At 48.6% G+C, this 24,535-nt stretch overlaps 1 protein-coding gene and 1 long non-coding RNA gene across 26 annotated transcripts in view; one reads left to right on the forward strand and one right to left on the reverse strand.

Moving 5' to 3' along the window:
- Positions 1-24,535, forward strand: part of MTSS1 (MTSS I-BAR domain containing 1) — a 156,690-nt gene that overhangs the window by 46,253 nt on the left and 85,902 nt on the right. Inside the window, exon 1 of one of the 25 annotated variants that reach the window (XM_082721705.1) lies at positions 15,962-16,315. The exons of 20 other annotated variants lie outside the window; for them this stretch is intronic. In XM_082721705.1, the coding sequence (XP_082577831.1) occupies positions 16,270-16,315 (46 nt within the window). In that variant the 5' untranslated portion in view covers positions 15,962-16,269. Of the gene's footprint in view, positions 1-15,961; positions 16,316-24,535 lie in introns of those variants that run through there. 4 more of the 25 variants (XM_082721714.1, XM_082721711.1, XM_082721699.1 and 1 more) reach the window with 4 other exon arrangements.
- LOC309860143 lies at positions 5,045-8,277 on the reverse strand. Its single transcript, XR_014309188.1, has 3 exons — positions 7,761-8,277; positions 7,531-7,658; positions 5,045-6,734 (listed from the first exon to the last, which is right to left on the reverse strand). It is a non-coding gene; the product is annotated as an uncharacterized lncRNA (long non-coding RNA).

A 24,535-nucleotide genomic window follows, 5' to 3' on the forward strand; every position in this document is an offset into this window, starting at 1 on the left:
ATGTTAATTAATCTTTCTACAAAGTGGTTCTGAGAGAGGTGGCATTGATTTAAACAGTGGTCAGGTTCCCTGAAATAGTTTGGAATATATTTAGGATGCTACGTTTTCATTGTGGACATGTAAAAAAACTTACACGCTCTCTTTTTCTCTCTCTTTCTCTCTCTGTCCCATGCATGCGTACACACCCCCAAAACAGCTGGGTGCGGCATGAAAGCAGAACCTTTCATGACTGATGCATGATGCTGGGCGGGAGATTAGTTACTTGAGTTTGTCATTTGCTTTTTTTTTTTTTTTTTAAAGAATGCCACAGCTTCCTGTGTTGTTCTGGACTTGATAGACACATTTGTGTAAGGTTTCCAAAGTCCAGCTTTTCACTCAGCAGGAAGCTGAGCCCAGTAATCCTGCTCTTTGTTTGCAATGCTGAACCTTGGAGTCTGCTCCCTGGCAGGGTGGGGGTGGGGGGTCATTTGTACTCTCTGCTCTGATACATAATCCCCAGGTGGCCTTGAAGAGATTATTAACTTGCTTAAATGTGATTGAGGAGCTCCCTCTCCATGGTCCAAAGAAACCACCACTCTCGCCATGAGGGTCTTGAGGGCCGGGTGTAGCCTTTCTCCTACAGGAATCAAGTCTGGGGTAAGGAGGTCAGTGCAGAGCAGCGAGAGTCCTCCACCGTGGGGGCAGGGGTGGGGGGCTCCTGGCGCCCTGCCCTGCTTTGCTAAGGGGTGTGTCCTTCATTCACGCTCTGGAAGCACTGTGCCTGGCACCCATGAATGCTCCTCATCACATGGAACAGGTGGTTGAGTTTCTCCATTGAGAGTATGTTGGTGATCAGGTCCTGGGTGTTCTTGAAAGAGATGAATATAACCGAAGTGTTAAAATATACTATTACTATAATCTGTTACATGCTGTTCACATAGTAGAAATGCTAGATTGGGTTCTGGAACCTGAGTGCTTTCATTGTGGCATATAAATAAGCTTTGTTTTCTCCACAATCATCTTCCCTACCTCTTCCTTGGAGTACTTCCTCTATTCCCTCCTCTCCTACCCCAAAGCATTTTCCCGTGGGGCTCAACCTCCAGGCGCTTCCTTCTGAACTACTCTGAGCTGAGAACAGAAGCAGCAGCTAGTTGGCCATGCACCCCTAGGGTTTGGTAGCTGGAGGAGGGAGGGCCTTCTTCTGGTGACGGGTCCCCTCCCTATCCTGCAGTCTGACTCCAGGCCTTACCTGATGCTTCTGACCGGGGACGGAGCTGAGCTGCTCACGAACATCCTGTATTCCAGATGTATGGTCTGAGGCAGTGGAGAAGAAGTTGTCTTTTAAAAATCTCTTCCTGGGGCACCATTCTGCCTTTTGGACTTTATGTACTGACAACTGAAACTCCAGTATGACTCAGTTTCTGTGTTCCCTAGGGCTTAATACTTAAATATTGATTGGAAGAACCTGACTTCACTGTTTTTGTGTGCCCTGGTTACAAAAAAAGAAGTTCTGGAGTAAATAAGGAAGACTTGAGTTTAGAGAATGTCTTGGCAATTGTTGGAGGCCATTTTGGTCAAAACCCAAACTAGAGTGTATGTGAGGTTCATGATGGCGACCGTTGGGGTTAGGCCTGGTCAAGTCCTGTACAGGGTGTTGTATAAATTTTCTCCCATTGAGGAGTTGGGCTGCTTCCTAAACGTTCTCATAGATCTTGTTGCAGCGTGTGGGAGGTTTCGAGATTCTCGCAGTCCTTAAATCTTGCACTGGTGTTCTCGGATGTTCAGTGGGAGGCATGAGTCAAACGGTATTGTGGGTTTCTACAGCACGTCCAGCTCTTGCATTGTGACCAATTGGCAGTTGGTCCCATGGTTCACCCAACACACACAGGATGCTCTTAGAGGGCTGGGGCAGCTTCTGGAAAGGGCTTTTGAAGTAGATCAGGCAAGGATTTGGGCCCAGTAGGGCTAACTGTCCAGAATGGGAAAGAACGCATGTACCTTCCATCCAATTACTCACAGGAAGAAGTGACCTTTTCTGTGGAAACTGGAGTTATTTTTGAATCTTCTTTGGTGGACCTTTGCCCAGATGAAAATCTGATCTTTCGAAGTGTAAGGAAACATACAGGACGAGTACACGTCCGTGCAGACATTGACTCCAGAGGCCAGTGGGCCATTTGTCAGGTAGAATTTCATGTCACGTAAGTTAACCTTTTTGCTTCAGTAAAAACAGAGAGAGGGCGATGGAAGGAAGGAGGTGAGGGTGCAGAGGGGACGCACCATCTGTACAGGTAAGCTTTAGAGGTAAAGGGTTTGAGCCTGTTTCTTATCAGGCTCTGCACCAGTTTATCTAACTTGCATAATGGCTAGGCAGGGCTTGGGTATGGCATCTAAGGGTCGGGGCAGGTCACAGACCTGAATGAGTGGAGTCAGACTGCCAATGGGAAAACATGTGGCCCGTCTAAAGCAGGCGATGACCCTGTTGTCTTGTTGGAATGTGGGCCTAGATCCTTGGAGTTTTAGGAACAGTGCTGTCCAGTAGATTGTATTAGACTGTAACGGGATGGTAATAGCTGTTGTATCCATGATGGAAGTGTTCCATATCTGCATCGTCCAGTAAGGCAGCCCCGTGAAGCTACCGAGCACTTGAAATGTGGCTGGTATGACCAAGGAACCATATTTTAAAATTTTATTTCAGTTGAATTGATTTAAACTGAAATAACCACGTGTGACTCAGGGCTACCACGCTGGGCAGCACGGTTGTGGAAGAAGCCAGAATGTGGGTATTACGTGCAGTCTTCTGATTTTTAGGAGTTTCCGGGCTACATTTGGCTCAGTGACTGTCGCTTTACAGCATCTACCCAGACGAAAATCAGAGGAGCATTTAGAAAGTCCTGATACTTGGGCTTTGCTCTCGGATGGTCTGATTTAACTCCTCTGGAGTGGGCCTGGGCATCAGGATTTGCTCAAGTGCCTGGGCTGGTTCTAAGTGCGGACAGGGTCAGAAACCACCTCTTAGACCCTGAGCATCGGAGGTTGACCGGACAGGATCCTCAAAGCCACTCTAGTGCCCAGTTACTTCGAGTTCCTGTACGTGTTCTGGGAGGATGGTTATACCTGCCTCTTAGAGTAGTTGTAAAGACTAAATAAAGTCCATTAAATGAAAGGAACAAACCAGAGCTGACAGGCAGGTGCTAGTCTTGGCTTACGTACTAGCTAAAGGTCTTGCCTTCGCAGACCAACCTCGCCTCTGTGAGGGAGGAACACTTTCTCCCAATACCTTCTGAGGTTCTCCAGCGAGGGCCCCATGAGTTGGACTGACAAAAGGCAGATTAACAAGAGAAAGACATACACATTGATTTCATGTAAGTTTCATGCCAGATGGGAGCCTTTATAAGGAAATGAAGATTCTAAGAAATGGTTAAACCTGAGTGCTTTTGTACGTTTTGATGAAGAGTAGAGAGTCATGGGAAAATGTGGTGGGACAAAAGGGTAGAGTTACTGGGCAAGCGTATCAAGGCCAGGCCTGTTCATTCGCATTCCTCTAGATTTCCCTCCGAGGGCAGAGAGTCCTTCCTGCACCTGCTGCGTCTCAGATCCCTTCAGCTTAAAGTATTTCTTATGTCAAAGTGGCATAGTTGGGGGCAGCATGTCCCGATCCCCCTCACCACTATGGGATTCAGACCGTGCCTTGGCAAGGCCACGTGAGAACCCTTGCTACGGAATTTCTGAAGAATGGTCTCGGTCAGGAGTGCCTGAATCTTCAGATGCCCACAGTCTTCCGAAGTCACGCTCTAGAGCAGGAATGACAGACGCACGACAGACAGACGTGTGTTTATCTGCGTCTGTTAGATTCCAAAGCCAGTGCCACTCCCAGGCTAGCAGGTTGGAGTGGAATTCAAAGTAGAGAAAGCAAAAGAGGACAGACGTTTTATAGTTTAAGGAGTGTTTCAGGCGTGCGTGTGTGTTTTTAGGAACAGTCAGTGAGTTGCCATTGGTCTGTAAATTCCACAGTGGAGGAGTCTGGGTCTGCCTTGTTCATGTGTTCCTCGGGCCCCGGACCTTGGAGGGGCTCATTAAACCTTTGTTGAATAAGTGTGTGAATTAGTGCCAACCAGGCCTTGTACCAAAGTGTTGGGATTATTTGAGAAAGATTGTTTTTATGTCCGTTCTCATAAAAGGTTTGGAGAGGCTAATTAGTTTTTTTTGGGTCACAGAGCTCAGTGGCAGAGTTAGTATTTTAAAGTCTGGTATTGTTCTTGTAAGACCATGCTAACTTCATTGCCATAAATACAAGCACTAACGACACATACACAAACACATACGTACCCCCCAAAAGAAAAAAATATATATGTGTACTGACTTCTAGGTAAAATCATTTCTAAAATGCCTGCAGCAGATCAAAGGCGGATCAGCTGGGATTATGGATCTGGGAGGGATCAGCCTCAATTTATCACATCCGCACTGCGGGTAAATCACCGAACAGCACTCAGGGATCAAAGACCTTTAGGGGAAAAGGTGTGTTTTGATATCCTTTATATCCGACAGCATGTCCACTGCTGAGCCCACAGGGGGAATCTAAGTAGTAGCTAGGGGTCTAATTCAGAAAACATAAATATGTATCCTCATACTTCTTTTTCAAGGAGGAGAGAGTGAAAAGCTTAACTTTGAGAAGTAAGGAGGCGCATTTTAAAATTTGTAGTCTTCTGCCAAGAAGTGACGAAAGGAGTTTTCGGACTTTCTTGGGGTTTGAGTGACAGAGGTGGGTGCTTTCTTTCTGAAATGTACTGTTGTGTTGCGCCCGTGCCTCGTTTTGTTTTGGTTTGTGCAAACCTCTAAACCTTCCCCTGCCCCGATCCCAAAAAACCCCCACGTATACTACATCCCTAACAAGCTGGCATCAACCATTTAGAGCAGGGTCGGGCAGACTGGACCCTGTGTGCCACGTCTCCTCCCTGCTGGCCTGGGAGCCAAGAATGTGTGTGTGTGTGTGTGTGTGTGTGTTTTGCACAGTTGGATAAAAGGAGTCATGTTTCATGATGTGTAAAAATGAACGTGAAATTCAGACTTAAGGGTTCATCCATAAAGGTTTATTGGAACAGAGCCAGCCAGTTAGCGTGTGGCTGTTGGTCTGTGGCTAGTTTTGGAGTCGAGTCTTTGTACTGGAGACCTAATGGCCCACAGAGCCTAGGATAATTACCCAGGGACCCTTTTACAGAAAAAGTTTGCTTTGATTTAAAGCAAAGTAGGTTGGGAGGAAGGAGGGTGGGGAAGGAGGTAGAGGTGGGCAGTCTGTGTCCCTTTCCTTCTTCCTGCTTTTGGTAAGACTTAAATGCTCCAAATGAATCTTTAAAAAAATTTTTTTTTTCTCCCTCCTGATTTCGTGTATCCCTGCATTGAAAGTCTTGACGGAGGGGAGATAAAAGAAAAAAAAAAGAACCATTGGTGCTGATGGAGGCCTCGGGAAGGAAGGCTTTGATGTTGTTGAGCAAGGGAGTTCTTACGGGGTCCACCCCCAAGACCTCTACAATTCTGAGTTGACAGTTTTCCTCTCTGCGTCACAGAGGGAGCACAGTGTGAGCGTGTCCATCTGACTGACTGTGTAATGTATGCGGTGAGGAGTACTTGATGTGACACAGTGAATCGTGCCAAGTAGTGTCGCTGCGCCGCGTGCCTATGCTGGGCCGACTCCTGGGGACGGTGGCCAGCCAGCCTTTGTCCTCAGGTGAGACTGCGTTTTGCCCTGTCAGGAAGCCTGTTGTATGGGGTTCGCTTGGTACACTGCATCTGAAGCCCCTCACTTTGGGTTTAAAAACCGTTCGGGGGAACTGAGACTTTTTCATCGAGAGCTTCAGTCTCTGGGCCCCTCCAGGGGTGGGTTCCCTCTGTGCGGAGGAGGAGTGGGGTGAGAGGCCGAACAGGAACATGCATGGGGACACCATGAGCCTTCCCAAGTCTAGATCGGAGCACACGCTTCTTCCGCTAGACCCTGCCAGTGCGGGGAAGGCCCTGCGGGTCCCTCAGGATGGCGGTGGCCCGGTGGTTTCCTGCCTGGAAGTCTTGGGATGGTAGCGAAGGTGTCCACTGGATGAAAATCGTCCTGGGCCATGTAAGGTCTGGGTGTTCTGAAGTCTCTGAACTCAGTGGTGAAGAAGTGTGGGACCAGAGATGGGGAACTTTGCTTTTGTCCGCCCCTGTGTCTCATTTCTTTCCACATTCCTACAGCATCTTTACTTTGGAAAAAATTCAGTTCTTAGGTTGGCCTTTACATCTTTCATTCAGGCTAGGGATAATGTCCAGTTCTGTAGCCGTTCTGTTACATTCTGAGTTATGATTGATTAAAAAAAAAAATCAAGTCATGAATAAACACCTGTTCATTCCTTTCGTCACAAAGTCTTCATGTGTCTGACTGGCCTTGGTAGTCGAGTGCCATTTTTCTTGATGATAATAAAGAAGGTTGGGCAGGGGAAGGATTTGAGTGCGACGAATTAATGAAGAGGGCAGCACGCCCCGAATGTCATTCAGACCACTGGGGTCTGCCTCACAGAGTTGTTAGAATCAAAGGTAAAAGTGCTTCAGGAGTTGGAACTTGCTACCGGAATGTTGGTAGCAGCTCTAACAATAGCCAAGAGGTAGAAACAGCCCAGCGGTGTGTCAGGGGGTGAGTGATGATGCAGTTGTGGTATATACACAATATGGAATATTCTTCAGTCACAGCAAGGAAGGAAGTGCTGGTATTTGCTACAACTTGGATGAACCTTGAAAATATGACCCTATGTGAAAGTCAGATACGGAAGGTCTCCCATGATTCCGTTTATGTGAAACTTTCCGAATAGGTAAACCCATAGAGACAAAAAGCAGGCTTGTGGTTGTTAGGAGCGGTGGGGTTGGGGGGGCGGGGACTGACCGCTTAATGGGCATGGGAATTTGTTCTGGAGCGATGAAAACCTTTTGGAACCGGGTAGAGGTGGTCACTGCACAACATTGTGAAGGTACTAAATGCCCCTGAATTGTTCATGTTAAAATGGTTAATTTTATGTTATGTCCATTTGATGAACATGAAAAAAATATATTGGGGTGCCTGCATGGCTCAGTTGGTTTTGGTGGCCGACTCTCGATTTGGCCTCAGAGCATGATCTTGGGGTCGTGGGGTCAAGCACCACATGGGGCTCTGTGCTCAGCAGGGGGTTCTGCGTGAGATTCTCCCTCTGCCCCTGCCCCCGCTTGTCCCCACGCTCTCTCAAATCTTTATATATATATGTGTGTGTGTATATATATTTTTTGCTGTATTGCCAGAAGCTGTCAGTCCCTGATATGCTTGGTCTACAACCTGTACCAGGAAGACACACCTTCACACAGGGGACCCCAAGGCTGGGATGCTAGAACTTGCTCAAAGTCAGGTCACTGGGGAGGTGGCAGTGGTAGGGTTGGCACCTGGGTTTTCCCATGCATCTTTATTATTTCCCCGTGATACTTTCCCGCAGGGCCATGGGAGAAGCCAGCAAGCTAGATGTACTAATGAAGGATTACTTCCTCTGGAAGCTGCAAACCCACCTCTCAGGGAAAGACCGTTTCTTGACAGCATCTGCCGGGGAGCCGAAGGCTCAGTTTCTGTTCGGATTCTTACTGGCTGCGCATGTTTGGCCTGGTTACTTCCCCAGCTCTTTGAGCTGGTTTTCTCTCTTTTAAAAATAGAAAGAGTAAGACCTAAGAGGGTTGTTCGGAGTTTTTAGTAAGACGTGCAGCCCCTGGGCAAGGTTTAGGAAACGTAATCTGCTACATACCTGCTCCTTCTACTCTGGTTCGTTACAAGTCCCGGAAGGGGTCGGGGAGAAGCCGTGTGGCTTCTGAGGTCTCCCTGCGTCTCCAGATGTCCTGGGGGAGGCCCCGTCTACCTGAACCACGTTCCAGCTTGGGGGGATTGCCACTTTCCTTCTGCCCTCCCGTGTCTCCAGGGGCTGGGAGGGCGATCTCCAGGGTCGCTCTCACAGTCGGGTGGCACCCATGATCCATGACACTGAAGGGCGTCTAATGGCTTACTGGCAGGTGCCTTCTGCCGTTTTTTCAGGTGGATCTGGCGTTTGGCTCCGTGAATCAGGGCAGTGCTGGGGAAACGTCTTGGGCTGTGAAAAAAGAAAGAGAGAAACAGTGCTTGCAGCTGCTAAACACGTCCCTGTCCCCGCTTCATGATGCCCTAACAGGAGGCGAGAGAAACCCTGCCTCCAATCTGGGTCTCCTTATCTTCCTGTAGTAACAGGAATCGGAGCGGCCCATCTGTGCCGCTTCAGAACAAACAACAATGAAGTCATAGTGCTTAAAATAGCGCAGGGTGGAATGGTGGCGAGCAGCCGCCTTGCCTGACCGCCCTTGGGGACTCTCAGGCAGCATTTCGGCATCTCGGCCTTGCGCTGGGTGCACCGGGTGTGTCTGCGTCTGGGTCCTGCTGTCCTTGTGAGCAACTCGGGCACCCTCGAGGGCCTTTCTTCAAAAGGAACATGCCGAGCAAAGGCATGTGTGGTCTCCTCTCTGGCTTTGTATTCTGTGTTATGTGGCTTTCCCTCTTCCTCCCTGCTGTCCTTACACGTTTTGGTGCTGCTTTAAGACACAGCTCACCTTGCTAACATAACACACCAGTCCAGGGTGTCATGTAGGGGGAACTGAGTTTCCTAGCTTGCGGAGACCCTGAAGGGGACCCTGACTGCTGAGTCTGGAGCCAAGGGCATGGATGTGGTTCTTGAGGTTTAAATCAAGTGGAAAGGACAAAGTCACCCTCCTTCTCTTTCCTGGATGACGTGTGGGAGGCCACAGTTCTCTATGATGCCATTCTTCCTTCTCCGTATTTTTAAGAGGACGAAAATAATATTACTGAGTTAGTACCATCTATGTGTCCCTTAGCGTCTGAGTGTGTCTTATTACTTCCCTCCACACATGCTGGAAAAAAGTACATCCTCAACTAGCGTTCTTTGAGGTGATCATGAAGCATCTATTCCTGTCAACATTCGTAAGGTTATCGGATGGGCATGACTGCCCGATTTCCTGCACATGTCTACAGGACAGTACCTACTAAGTGTGGGGACGTGTACCCTTAGTGTGTGTTGTGATGGTTAGGAATTTTTCTAGGAAGTCACTGAATACAGCAAAAATTGAGCTTTTGTCTTTTTATTGTCTTACACAAAGAGTGTTGATCATGATGTGTTTATGAGTGGAGGCTCCCAGTCTCCTTGAGTGATGCTTATAAAAGAAATGGAGGTTGATCATGGCGGGTATTTCTTGGGGCAGGAGGCTGTGTTTTTAATTAAGATGGTGCTTATAGAAGGGATATCTGGTGTTCCTCGTCCAAGAGCTGTTATCTAAAGGCAGCTGTCTACAGCCAAAAAATCGAACTTGAACTAATTTGCTACTGCTGTGAATCCTTCTCCAGAATTTGAGCCACCTGCTGGAATGGGAATGTCTTGGAATACTGTTTCTACTTTGGACTTCTGAAAAGTTAGCTGCTTTCTTCTTCTTCTTTCGTCTTTCTTCCTTCCTTCTTCCTTCTTATTTTTTAAGATTTTACTTACTTTAGAGAGAGAGCAAGGATGAGTGAGGAGGGCAGGCTGAGAGGGAAGGAGAGGGAGAGAGTCCTAGGCGGGCCCTGCTCTGAGTGTGGAGCCCATGGTGGGACTCAATCTCACCACCCTGAGATTGTGACCTGAGCCGAAACAAGAGTCGGACGCTTAACCGACCAAGCCACGCAGGTGCCCCATGAAAAGTTATCTTTCTTCATGTAAACACTGGGTGTCTCCAGGTTCTTGTGCTGTGAAGTTTTAGAAGGCAGTGCAGCCAGTGAAAGCAAGGATAGTGAAGGAAGGCTTCATGGAGGAAATGTGACTTTTCTGGTCCTGCGGGACTCTGTTTGGGTGGAAAGCGGGAGGACAGCTTGGCACTAATAAGGGCCGTGTGGAGATGCCTCTCTGGAGGGGAGAACAGGTGAGTTGGAAGCCATGAGAGAAGAGTGGTTGGCACAGTCGGAGAGGTCGGGGAGGCTCTGATTTTGGAGGGGGGCTCTGTGGAGATGAGAAATGCTGTGGGGAGAGAAGTGTTCAAGGAGGGTAGCCTGACGTGAGGGACTGGAGCAGTCCAGACCCGATGAGCGTGTTGGGATGCAGAGGCACCTCAGAAAACAAAACTGAGAAGGCACATGTCCTAGAAGGTCCCATCTGAACTGATGACAGTGGAATATTAAGGCTGCCTGAGTCTTGTAGCAAAAGTGGCAGTTGCGTGACCAGGCCTTCTTGGCCCTCATGGGCTCTTACCTCAAGGCTCATGAAGGAGATCGTGAAAGAGATGATTGGAAGACTTCAGAGGCAGGAGAGCCTGGAAGCCACCTCTTTCATCCACAGTCTCTGGAGTTTTCTTCTTTAACCACTTTAGAGACGGGAGGAATTGGTTTCTTAGTAATTAAGCGCACGCGGTTCCTTTTATTGTGCCTCCTTAACCTCTGACGCTCACTGCTCCGATCTCATCATGCAAATAAGACGATGTGGTGGATGCGCTTGGTAGCCCCCAGGGTGCTCTACAAATGCGTTCATCATAAGCCCACTTCCTTATTTTTATCCTCTCAAACTGTCAGTTCTGAGGGCACCATGTTTGCTGAGCTCGCCTGCACGTTTGTATTTAAGGTCATAGCTCCGCGTGATTTAGAAGAGTCCTTGGCCAGTAGGACAGCATCAGAAGTCCCCGGTGGCCTATGGGGCTGTGTGGGAGGCCCCATCCGAGCCCCCTCCCCCCGCACTTGTTCCCATAGTGTGTTGTGCTCAACCCTAACGGCGTAAGCTCCTCTCCACCCCAGGATCACCGGCAGGACATCCTTGCTGTTCCCTTCGCTTGGAAGATCTTCCCCCTGCTTCCATGCAAGTTTCAGCTCAAATGTTAACGTTAAAAAGGCCTTCTCTGAACACCCACTCACACACCCCAGGTTAGATACCTCATCCTCCTTTCTCTACGCGCCACCCGCCCCCCCATTCCTTCTCTCTTCCACTTCCCTGTTTTGTGGCTCTTGGAATGACATGAAATTCGTATTTGCATGACCTCTTGGATCTGTTTCCTGCCCATTAGCACGTAAGCTTCATGAGGGCAGAACTCTGTGTACATCTGTATCCACAGTACCCAGCATTCAGTAAAGACTTGTTGAGTGAATGAATGAATGAATGAATGCGTAAGAACGTTAAATCAATGGACTTAAAAATAGCTTGTGCTTGCAGACACATCCTTCTGTGGAGATGGTATTTGGATACTATTAGTAGGGCAGGAGCGAGACTCTTGTACTATCTGCCTTTGTGTAGCGTAGGGAGACCTGAATGCTGTAACTACAAGTTTTCTTTCACCAGGATTAAACTAGGAAGAGCACAGTAACTTTGCTTATAGTCAAGTGGAACCAGCCGATCTAGCCCCTGAGCTATAAAGGTCTTTGCTTTGCCTTGTATCCCTGAGTATGTGTAGACAGAGATATTGCACATTAGTAAGAGCCAGCAAAAACTCTGTGGCTTACTGTCTTTGACTCATTTGTGCCTGGGACCTTTTGTAGTACTGTAGCATCCTACAGAACTAAAATTATACTGCCTTGAATATATTCCCCAACTAGCTCTTTTTTCCCTGCCCCTGGTCCAAGAAATCTGAGCTTTATCTTAAGGGCTTGTTTCTCTATTTCAGATGCCTATCATTAAAAAATGTGTCTATCCAGTTTGGAGCAAGCCGTCTCATAAAAGTAAGACGGTGAGGTCGTACAAACATCAGAGCCAAGCGCATTTTATTTACCCCTTGGTTAGCGTCATTTGTCACAGTATCTCTGTGTAGTGAGCTGGTGACACCCACGCAATTTCTCAGGCTGTGCTTTCTGCTAATTGTTTGTTTAATTAGAAAATGAGTAAGTATTTATAGAGAAAATAGAATCTAAAACCGTGGGGATGAAACCTTTTCTAATTGTGCTGTGTTCTCATGGTGTCCTAGGGATTGCGTTTTCGGAGCATGGAAGTGGTTGGAGGTCTTATTTTGCTGCTTGGTGTTTACTGAGAGATTCATTTCGAGGGGAGCAACATGAAATCCAGTGGCAGTAAACCCAGTTGGAAAAGAGTTTCAAAGCCAGATACAGTCAGATTGTTTATGTAAACCACAAGGCCTGTGTTCACTCAGCAGCTTTGATGGGGGAATGTAATGGTACAGAGCTGAGTGGGAAAGAGCCTATGTGTACCAAAAGGTGTTTCTTTTCTTCTCTCTCTCTCTCTTTTTAAAAATTTTATTTACTTATTTGTCAGACAGAGAGATAGCACAAACAGGGGGAGCATCAGGCAGAGGCCGAGGGGGAGCATCAGGCAGAGGCCGAGGGAGAGCATCCTTCCTGTTAAGCAAGAAGCCCAATGCAGGGCCCGAGCCCAGGGCTCTATGATCATGACCTGAGTCCAAGGCAAATGCTTAACCAACTGAGCCCCCCAGGGGTCCCCAAAAGGTGTTTCTTTTGCATCACAGGAATACAGGGAGTCAGACCTTGATAAACTTTGTAGAATTTGCTGGTAAACGCTAATGTCAGAGGAGGAGCTATAGCTGTAGCTAAGGATGGACCTTGGGTCCTGGGTACAAGTGTTATTTTCAACACAGCGGTCAGTTTGGGCTGGTTACCCTGATACACGGAGGTCTTGGTTTCAGTTCTTTAGGCATCTTTACATTTTTGTTTTCTGGTCATGTTCAGAGGCATTGATTTTTTTTTTTTTTCTTCCTCCCTCCCTTATAACTGAATGTGGTATGCGGTTGAAGAACGTCAGGATATGTTATGTTGACCTTGCGGGTCTCTTTGTCATCCTGAAACAAAATGGCTGATGCCTCACTCCATGACTGCACGGAGAGAGGAATCCATTTACGGACAGACCCACCGGGTAGGAAAGAGAAGGCAGGTGTTGAGCATGGGGCAGAGCTGGGGTGAATTCCTGCTGCAGTTGTGAACTGAGGGGTGGAAGCTCAGCTTTGGGTCTTTTAGATCAAGCAGATCTGGTGACACCTCCTGTCCACAGTGCCATTCTCCACCAAAATGTAGGTTTGGGGCCCGAAGAAAACGTGCTGGAAGAGAGGTGGCATGTGGAGCTGGTTGTGCCCATAAGAAAACCAAGTGGGGAGCGTAGAAGTACCATCGTCCTCCAGCCCGTGCAGCGGTTCTGTGGAAACATGTGTGGCTGATTTGTGCTGCGCCATTTTGGATCTAGAGTTAGCTGGTGGAGCTCATAGCCCTGGAGCCCTTGGACCTTAGTTCTGTAGCTTGGCAGCTGTGGGTCCTTGTGCTAGTTACAGAACCTTTTTAAGACTCTGTTTCCTCATTCATCTGAAATGATAATACCTACTTTGCAGGATCAATATTTGTTTATTTAGTAAAATACACATCCCATAAAATTGACCAATTTAACTATTTATTTACTTATTTTAAAAGATTTTATTGACGGGGGTTGGGGAGCAAGTGAGCATAAGCAAGGGGAGTGGTAGAGGGAGAGACAGAAGCAGGCTCCCTGCTGAGCAGAGAGCCCACTGTGGGGCTTGATCCCAGGACCTGGGGTTCATGACCTGAGCTGAAGGCAGACACTTAACCGGCTGAGCCCCGCGGGCGCCCCTAGCTATTTTTTAAAAGTTATTTTTAGATGGGGAAGGACAAAAGGAGAGGGAGAGAGAGAATCTTAAGCAGACTCTATGCCTAGCACAGAGTCTGACGTGGGGCTCCGTCTCACAAGCCCAAGAGCATGACCTGAGCCAAAATAAAGAGTCAGATGCTTACCCAACTGCGCCACTCAGGTGCCCCACCATTTTAGCCGTTTCTAGAAAGTACATTTCAGTGGCATTAAGTACATTCACATTGTTGTGCAAGTGTCACAACCATTGTCTCTAAAACTTTTCCCTGTCCTTGACTGAAACTCCGTGTCCATCATATAATAACTCCCATTCTTCCCTAAAAGCTGAAATTTGAACCCAGGATTTTGGGCTCCATGTGTCTAGTGTTCTTTCTACCTCATTACAACGCAAGAAGGTTTGACGTCTCAAACGTTTGACATCTCTTAAGAATCTGTTATGCTAATTGGTACTATCTACAAAATCGTGTTTTCTGAATAACCACAAGCCCTATCCGTGACCTAGCAGTATGGGTGAAGGCTGAAGTTCTTGCCAGTGACAGCTAAGCTCCCAATCCCCCCCGGGAGAGCATCCCATGGAGGTCTGCCTACGTCCCGAACTCACAGTGGAAGCACAGATTCTAAGGAGGAAATGAAGTCATTGCTTTCTCTTCCACTTGAAGCCCAGCTACGTTCCTTTATTTTTCCCTTTTTTTCTTTTTACAGAGCTAGCAGAGTTAGACTTTTGTCGGGGGTTCATTTGTACTGTTCCTTTTTAAATGGGAATTTTTTTTTTTTAAAGATTTTATTTATTTATTTGACAGAGATCACAAGCCGGCAGAGAGGCAGGCAGAGAGAGAGGAGGAAGCAGGCCCCCCGCTGAGCAGAGAGCCCGATGCGGGGCTCGATCCCAGGACTCTGAGATCATGACCCGAGCCGAAGGCAGCGGCTTAACCCACTGAGCCACCCAGGCGCCCCTTAAATGGGAATATTGATTCCTGTCCTTGTTCCCACTCTCTTAGGGTCTGTCCCTCTTGTACACCCCCAGCGGCCTCCCCGCTGGTCTCCCCCTGCCTCTCTCCTGCGTGGCCTCCATGCTGCTGACGGGATTTCTCTACGGCAGTCCAGAACTGATCACCCCCCTTTCCTGTGTGAAAACCCTCCATGACTCCGCATCGCGATGAGCTCAAACTCCGCTGAATGACATTCTCACCTGCAAGGTGGCTATCCTAAAATATGTGGCGCCCCCCCCCCGCTTTGTTCTCCTTGTCCCCCAAACTGGACTCACTGACCCGCGGGCTCTCCATCTGCTCTTGGGGCAGTAATGAAAGCTGTGACCTCCCACCTGAAAAGGTGTGTGTTCCCCTAACGAGCTGTCCACCCAGTTTCAAGGGGTGTGTGGATCCCAGCTGCGAGCTCTGCTCTGCTGGACCATTCCCGGGAAGACGGCCCTCGGAGTCTCTTGGCCTTTGCTGGTGCTCTTTCCTTCCAGCCTCCTGTCTCTGTCCCTCCGGCTTCCGTCAGTATTTTTCTCCAGTGCACCTTCCTTCCGGAATTAAGTTTTCCTTCTATTGTTCGTGTACGGCACATGGCTGGAACACCGGTTTCACATCTGTACTGGAGTTAATAGTTTGCATGGCTGCCTTGCCCATGTGTTCCCAAGCGTGATGCCTTACTTGCGCCGTTCACCCAGGCGTGCCTGCCTGCCTTCAGCATATGTTTTTTGAGCCCTCTTGAGCTAGCTACAGCGCTGGGTCCCGGGGACGTGCTAAGGGATATGACCCACTGTTTACCCGTAGAGTGTATACAGATAAACAGGTCCAAGGGAGGGAGAGGGAGCAAGAAAAGCTAGTTGGAAATCACTGAAGGCTTCCCGGAGGAGGTTGCAGAATGAGGATGGAGACAAAGTAAGCAAAGGCCCAAAAGGGAGACTAAGTGAATGAATGAACTTTGGATGGCATTTTATGAACTGAGATCTCGAGAGAGGGGAAAAGAGGAATGTAGTGTTCATTGATTAGATTCAGGATGAAGAATAGAATTTGACACTGAACAGGTTGTTGAATAGAGCGAAGGCATCTTTAAAGAATCCCAGAGAGAGAGCCCTGCAGGACTAATGTTGTCTTCAGGCTCGGAAGGCAGCCCTGCTTCTTGGATATACACGGGTATTCAAATCATTTAAGTGCTGAAAGGCGCCCCACCGATTACCGGGTACAAACATTTGCCTGAGGGCGAGTTATTTACCCTTTCCGTGCTCAGCGGCCATATCAATAAGGGGGAGAGATAAAAATAGATACTTCCTCAAACACTGTCAGTTAAGCTGTGCCTTTATTTTTTTATACCCATAAAAAAAAAAAAAAGCTTCTGCTAATGCAAGTGTGATGTGTTTTTTTAGAGATATTAAAATATGGGGAGAGAAAGGATTGACCACAGAAAGAGTCAAAGTGTGGGCCTGGACTCAGTGAAATGTGGTTGTCTGTTTTGTGGGTTCAGATGGACAGTTCTGGGCACACAGTCATTACTCAGTATGCGTTGATGATGGTGGTGGTGGAGTTTCTAGAAAGGGGGAAACAGGCCTAGAGGCTGGAGTGACTAATGGCCCCATGTAAGCCAAAGCTCTCTGGAAAGTGCTCTCGTTGCAGATTTGGTGGATTTCCGTCTAGCCAGTGTCCTGATGAGCAAGAGCCCGGGCGGCCTGCAATTCCATGTGACCCTGGATTGTGAGTGTGTGTGCTTTGGGGTATGAGGGAACCCCGTGGTCATCCGCCTTTTCCAGACCTGAGGGAAAATGAAGGGCTCGGTTTCAGAGTGCGGCCTGTAATCTCACGGACCCTAAACTCTGATCTACACGCTCCCAACCATTAGGGAGACCATTTTGTAACCTTAAATGGTTGGGTTCAGACCCGACTGCCCTGGGTGCTATCAAATTAAAGGCCAGTGGGGAGCCGCTGGGAGGGCTCGGCCACTGGGCCTTGTGGTCGGCGAGCCTTTATCTCGAGACGGGCCTTGCCGGAAGGGAATGGCCACGCCTGAGTCTCAGGCGACTTTAATTAGGGCCATGGACTCGGATGCCCTCTGATGACAGGTTGAACTAAGGCCTGTGGTTGGAAGTCATGAAACCGCTCCTGGGAAGAGCCTACAAGAGCTGTGGGTGGCACCCTAAGGCCCCCAGACCTCTGCCGCCCAGTCCGGCGGGCCCCCCTGCTGTGCCCCATCTGAATGCCACCCTGTCTCCCCTCCCTGGGTGTGGGGTTGCTTCTGTGCTTTGCTCATGATCTACATTTTGTCTGCCAGCACCATGTGGCCGTCACCAACTCCTCCTCGGCTTTCAGACTTGAGCTGGGCATCGCCTCTTGAGAAGGCTTCCTGTGAGCCCTGCTTGTCCCCTGTGCAACCCTGAAGCCCTGGCTTATCATTCGCATTGCATTTTTTATCAGCATTTTCAGTTCGACGTGTCTTTTTGCCCTTCTAGAAGACGGGAATGCATCTTATTTTTCTTTGTGCCTCCTGCGCCTTGCCCGTGGCAGACCATTTAGTAAAGGTGTCTGGGATGAACTAAGACAGAACAGCAGAAGCTGATACTCTGAGGGCTTTGTGGAGGAGGAAGAGGAAAGCAGCCTTTGTATGTAGGTGAATAACAGGGCACGTGGCAGACGAGCCAAGAAAGCAAAGAGAATTCACGACACCTATTGCATGGAGGAGCGTGGGTTAAAGTGGAAGTGGGGACTTCCCGCCGTTGACATCGGCAGGGGCGTGGATAGGGCAGGTGGGTCATTTGGGGCGGATTGTGCATCCGCAAGCCTGCATTTCCTGCCAGGCTCCCAGGTCCCTGCTCTGGAGGCTTCCGGGGCAGTGGGTGGGCGGGGGTGAGGGTGGGGGTGGTGGAGGTGGGCGGGGGGGAACTGCAGACGGCCAGTGAACACAGGGCACTGGGGATTTTCCTTCCTGCCAGGGGACAAGTGTCCTTAGCTTCACTTAGAGCTCTTTGCTAAAGCCTTTGTGGGAAGCCTCCTTGAGCAAAAGGGCACCTGAGGCTATGATTTCCTCAACAAACGTGTGTTGTTCACTTAGTATGAGGTTTTATCAAGTGGCCTAAGGAAAAACTTAACAGCACAATGTGCTAGTTCCTGAGAGGGATTTTATGGCCGCAGTGCAAGTGCTCCTTTTCTGAAGAGACACACTTGGGGCCTTGCCAGCAGGTCAGCGCAGGCCACCTGTTTCTGTGCCCGAGGCCATGCAGACAGCCCCCACCACCAGGACTCTGAGTGTGGGGGTTAGGGTGGGAGCTGAGTGTGGGGGTTAAGGTTAGGGCATCAGAAACGGCTCAGGGCCACACTTCTCAGTCACTCAGGCCCTTAGGAAGTTGCCCTTGATCTCTGTCTGCTTCGTCTGACTGCAGAATGCCGTCATGTATAGGGAAGCATCGATGCTTACAAAAAAAAAAAAAAAAGTACCAGCTTCGCTCCTCTTCCTGTGCTGATGTCCCAGTGTTTATAAAGGTCACAATGGCTTTATTTTACTCTGTGCGGGCAGAGGTTCTCAGCTGTGTGTTAGAATCACTTGGGTAGCTATTCGAAAAGTAGGTGTTCCAGACCCTGCGTTCAGAGGTGATTGAGAAGGAAAGGAAAGAGCTTGGCTCCTGAGTATTTTGGAAAATCTTTCCATCTACAGGTAATTTTCATGGGGACTCTAGACCAAAAAGTATGGTATTCGAAGGAAAAGCTTCTTGGTAACAGAGCTTGCGTCCTCTCTTAGTGTCCTCTGCCACACCTGGCAGTTAGTACCGTTCGGAGACCCACCTGCTCGGGCCCGGCCCGAGAACACGGTGGCGACCATCACTGTGGGGCTTCTGGAGCCCCCGGGGGAGAGGGGGTGCCTGTTTGTGTTAGATGCGTAGAAAATGTGGAGACCAGCCTCTCTTCACTCTCAGGCATTGTTGGGTTCTGGCCTTTACAAACACCATCGGGAGGTATCCTGGAATACCGTTCAGCATTAGTAGCGAGTGACATAAATAGATGTAAGACGCCATCCTTGCCTTTCCCATCGACCTAGAGACTAAAGAGCAGAGCCCGCCGACTAGACTGGGACCGATCCTTTTCTTTTGTCTTTAATGTAAAGCAAAGCTGAAGCTGGCTTCCTCTTCCATTTTAAATGCCTCTTCCGTTCCCTCCGCAAACGCTTCTGGAGCACCTCCTGTGTGCCAGACAACATGGACACGACAGTAAATAAAGGACAGCTCTAGAACTCAAGCCTTGCTGAGTCTAAGCAGGGGAGACGAACGCAGAGAAGCATAATAGGTTCTAAATGTGTGATGAGCAAACTGTGAACAGGCTCTTTGCTAAAGCGGCTTTGGTGGTTTGGATAAATAGGGAAACCCTTTATGAGGCGCTGCTGTGCTGATTTGGTTTCCCAGCCCCATCCTTGAAGGGTGACATGTGTAGGGAGAGGTGGGTGCAGGAAGGAAGCTTGCTGCCCCTCACCTGGGCTGGGAAGGCTCTGGCTTGTGTTTACTCCTAGCGGTGCCTGTACCTGTGGCTTTGCTGGGATCCCACTACCTGTTCATTTGGCCTTTTCGTGCATGATGGTCACATGTCTGTTCCCATGTGCAGATTCCTTTTGAATCAGTCCAAGAGACAGAAGAATGCGTGCTTTGGCGGGCGCTGGGGAACTGGGTCATGAAGCGTGCTCTTTGTCTAGATACTGTAATTATCAGCCTCTGTGGCATGGGCTATTTACAAATATCCATCGGTTTACAGGACACACACACACACACAGCCCAGAAGGAATAAACCAACGTAATTTGGGAGTTGTTTCTGGGTCGTGGTTTTTCCAGGCTTTTTAAAATCTTCCATATTACCCTTTCTATTGGAAAAAGCAGATCGACTTCAGTTTTTAAAACATAGACCTTAGTGAGTTTTTCTTACTGAAGCTCTTTACTCAAGGGATGAATGTTCCGAGTGATAAACTTCGTCATGACCAAGTGAGCTGAGTTCTCCTGCCCTGGGCATCTTGCTGCGCTCTGGGTCTGGTTTTTCCTGTTCACTGGTCCTTGCCTCCCTGTCTCTGTGTCTTGTCAATTGGAAATGGCTTCAGGGCATCCGTCGCTCCCCCTTTGGCCCAGGTGGGGAAAGGGGCCTTCACAGTGGGAGAACCAGAGTATCGAGGGGGAGAATTTGCTATCAGAGGGCAGGGTTCTGGGCTTCCAGAGCTGAATCAGCATGCGCTGCCCCCCCCCCCCCCCGCCCCGGGATTTCATCTCCATTCACACCATACACACTTAGAGCCTCCTTCATGGAAGTAGCGGGATTGCTTGGATTTCCTCACAAAGCCATGGCCTCCTTGTTGGTGTGGAGTGGGAGGCATCTCAGTCCAGGCAAATACGTGGGTGAGTGGGGGGACGGTTAAGCTCTAACCCAGGAAGTTCCTTCTCTGTGGGAGGAGTGGAATAGTGATCTGAGCTTTGGTGGGGGAGGCCTTGCTGATTTGTTGCCCACCGTGTGTGTGTGTGTGTGTGTGTGTGTCTATGTGTGTGTGTATTTCTCTCGAAATACCATAATATTACCTTCCAATTTTAACCTTGTGTCATTGGTTTCTTGCCCCTCGTTCCCCTGTTGACTTTATTTTGGCTAAAATGCCGCCCTGTTCCAGGGCTTGTGTTTTCGTGGCACAACTTATCCCAGAGGAGTCCCAGGATTGTGCTTTTTTGAAACCGGACTCTAGGCTGCCCAGTGCCTTGTTGTCTCACACGGTTGAGCCCAAAGCCAGTGTAGGACTTTTCAAAGTTCTTTTCTTTAACGTACCTGTGTAGACCACCTTGAAGTCTGAGGATATCCCTGAGGCGGTTGCTCAGTTTTGAGCTCTAACTGGTTAGAATGGCCAGCCCACCTGCTATATTTCGTGCGCATGTGTGTGTTGGGGGGCGGGGGGCAGTACCTTTGAGTAGGTGAAGATGCGAACTCTTTGTAATACTGTGGCTTTTGGTTCTCAACTTCCATGGGAAATGGATCACAAGGTCTGATTTTAACAGAGAGAGAGTCAGAAGGAGGTTTATTCTCACAATGGTGGGTCCCTGATGGACGGTCCCCCAGTGTTGTGATGACCACGTCTGCCCGAACACGTTTTATCCCTGTATTTACTTCTGTTTAGTGATTCTATTGGGACTCTCATTTAATTCCATGCTCAGGATCATTCTCACTCTCTGAAGTTGATTTAATATCCTTATCTAATGTCTTCCCAGTACTTTAGTACATGCTGTTTTTTCCTGTATGTTTTATTAATTCCTCAGGATTATGGGTCCTCCACTCATCCATCCGTCCACCGTTTGTTTATGCAGCCAGCCTTTGATGCCCGCCACGAGCCAGGCGCCTTGCTAGATGCTTCTGATTTGAAGATGCGTGAACCACAATCCTTCCCTTCAGGGCCTTGGTCGAGATAGAAATATCTCTGGGAAGGCAGTCCCAGGGAAGATGTGATCCAGAGGCTGGGAAAAATTTCTGTAAGAAGGCAGGGGGGCATCCCACTGGGAGCGGGGTGGCCCAGTGTCACTCCATCACTCTGCTTAGGGAGAGGACCCAGAAGGTGACCAGGTGATTTACACATGGTCCCCTTTGATCCTGTGACAATTGTACCTTGTCTGTTTCCTCCCAGGAATTTCTGTGGACTTTATAATTTAGCCAGTGGGAACAGTGTGGTTGAAGTGTTTGGCTCTTTGCTTCTGGAGCTAAATCATAGTTCTCAGCCTTTAATCTCCTGAGAAATGAGCTGAGCGGCTCCATGTGATTTTTAGGTAGCTTTTCTGGAATAAGCCTAGAGGGCTGATCTATGGGCTGTGATCCCTGCGTTGCCCTTTATTTGAAGAGAAACAGCCCCGGTACTATCAGGTCAAGGTGTACGTGTATATATGGTCGTTCCGGAGACGTGTGTCACTAAAATGCATCAAGAGTCACGGGGAAAAGTAAGGAACTACAGCTGGCAGATCCATAGAATCTGAGCTCCTAGACCGGTGTGGAGGTTGCTACTGTTCGACTGTTAGGTATTTACAGCCACCCTGACGTGAGAAATAACTGTTCTGAGCAGGACGGAAAGGAAATTTTCATAGCAACCTGTTTCCTCTCTGATCATCCACGATTCTAGTTGTATCAAGGTTCTTTAGGAGGGTTGAGTTCTTGTAAAGGAACTGTTTGTCAGGGTTAAGCGGGTAGATTATTAACATCCAAGACGACAAATTCAGAATTGCTGGGATTTGTTCACATTCATTTGAAATAAGGCCAAGATGGTATGTGAGTCAGTGTGAGCTTCTGTGACGAAAATACCACAGGCGGGGTGGCTTAAACAACAGATTTCGTTCTCACAGTTCTGGAGGCTGGGACCTCTAAGGTCAAGGTACTGGCCGATTGGGTTCCTTGTGAGGCTGTGCTCCTGATCTGTAGTTGGGTACCTCCTTGCTGTGTCTTCACGTGGCAGAAAAAAATCACCTCTCTTGTTTCTCTTTTTACAAGGGCACTAATCTCTCCCCTCATGGGGACTCTGCCCTCATGACCTGTTTCCCTCCCAAAGGCCCTCCGTCCAGATACAGTCACCCTGGGGATTAGGGCTTCAGTATGTGAATTTCCAGGGGGACACAGCATTCAGTCTGTAGCACTTCATTTCATGATGCTCGTGATTTGACAACTTGAAATGGGTTCATAATGAGGTTATCAGCTAGGTTCCAAACTGCCTGTGGGGTGGATGTGTGAGCCGAGGGTCTCATGCCTCTTCAAGGAGGTTGGTACCTAGCCTGTGTGTCACTTGAAGGCCCTTATCTGGTTAAATTTGGACTGGGGCAAGGGCTTTGTCTGTCTGCTTTGTGCATGGGCGCTGGGCTTGGGGTGACCCTGGAATTCTCTTTGGCACAGAGTTGCTCCTGAGCCTTTGTGTCTTTGTGTCTTTGGCTCCATGTGGAGGGAACTGGCCTCTATTTACATGTAGTCCATCTGCGACTAAATGTCTTTTTTTTTTTTTTTTTTGAGCTTACTCTGCCTTTAAAATGACATATGTGTCAAGAAGAAGGAAATAGATCCTTCTAATTTTTCTGGCTTTATTTAAAAAAAAACTTTTTAGTATGGTAAATTTTTAAAAAGATTTTATTTATTAGAGGGAGAGAGAGAGAAAGAGCACATGCAGAGGGGAGGTGCCAAGGGAGAGAAAGAAATAGACTCCCCGCTCGGCAGGGAGCCAGAGGTGGGGCTCAATCCCGGGATCCCAAGATCATGACCTGAGCCAAAGTCAGATGCTTAACCAACTGAGCCACCCAGGCGCCCTAGTATGGGAACTTTTAAACACACTCACAAAAGGAGACCAGACACCCAGACACTCTGATGAGCCCCATTTACCCATTACTCAGGTCAACACCCAACAACTTACCACTAGCCTCCTTTCAGACATGCGCGGCCCTCCTGTTTTGTGTGCTGCGGTGTCTTAGAGCTAAATGCACACGTGACTTTACCCATCTACACTTAAGCAGGAACCACTAACGGATTAGACTTTAAAAAAACAACAGGCTGTAACCACAATGCTGTTATCACTTCTAGCAAAATTAACAGTCATTTCTTCACATCGTTAGTCTGTAGTCCGTTTTCCTCAATTGACTCAAATGTCTTTTATTTTTATTTATTTTTTTAAGTGGCGCAGGGAGGCAGAGGAGGTAATCTCAAGCAGACTCCACACCCAGCGCACAGCCCAAAGTGGGGCTCGATCCCAGGACCCTGAGTTCATGACCTGAGCTGAAACCAAGAGTTGGACACTTAACTGACAGAACCATCCAGGGGCCCTGGATCCACATATCTTCTGTGTTAGTTCATTTGAATCCAAATACAAAGTCCTATCATTGTATGTGTTGATATGTGCTTAAATCTCTCCTAAAAAAATCTCATCAGTAACTGGCCCTTCTCCTTTATTTATGTGGATGTCACTGTCACAGCACATGGCACTCTCTGGGTTGTTCCGCGGGTACAGTTCAGTGGTAAATTCTTTGAAGACAGAAGCTTTAGTGCGTGTCCCGGCACCTGGTGGAAGGGGGCTCTTTGTGGGGCTTCAAGGACTCTGGGTGCTCTCACTGGCGTGAGGCCGCAGTGGAGACCCCTCTCTGCTCTGCTGGGGTGAGCTGGCTTTCTGGCTACTGGAGAATTCGCATGGAGCTCCATATCCAGCAAAGGGAAGTCGAAAGCCCTAGACACTCGGAAATGCCATTCTCTGTGTCCAGCTGACGGTTGCCAACAGAGTTGGCTTCGAACAACTTGCTTTGTAGAATCATTTGCAGTGATTGAGGGAACAAACGCTTCCCTGGAAGGGCTCAGTGGACTTGCTTGGTACACAGGCGGGACTCTGCTGGCCCCTATGGCAAGAACCCCCACCTGGGCTGAGCCACAGGGTGGCTGTGCTCAGCACACCTGCCCCGTAAGCACATTGTTTTCTGGCCCACGTGTCACTCTGCTTTTTATGGGCTACAGAACAGGAAAGGGAGGGTGGGGTAGTGCTTCAGTGGGAAGTGGTTCTACGATGAGGGCTAGAGGGCCTGACTGATCTTTAAGCACTCTTGTTACACTGTTAGAGGTTTGGGCACTAGAAGACTAGAGCCTGGCACCCTGTTCTGTTACTTTCTAACTCTGTGGCCTTGAGCAAGTTATTTGAGCTTCAGGGCATGCTTGTCAAAAATGGGCAGAAAGATAACTGTGTAGGTTGGTGAGAAGTGTAAGTAAGCATAAAGAGCTGTTCCCATTGGTTATCGTGTTTGCTAATATAGATCTTCTTGACTTGCGATGGGGTTATGTTCCCATAAACCCACCATGAGCTGAAAATACCGTGAGTGGAAAAAATGCATGTCACACCCCTAACCTATGGAACATCCTAGCTTAGCATAGCCCCCCCGCCCCCTGCCATATGCCCAGAACACTTACATTAGC

Source organism: Mustela nivalis (assembly GCF_964662115.1).
Source record: "Mustela nivalis genome assembly, chromosome: 2".
NCBI lineage: Eukaryota > Metazoa > Chordata > Mammalia > Carnivora > Mustelidae > Mustela > Mustela nivalis.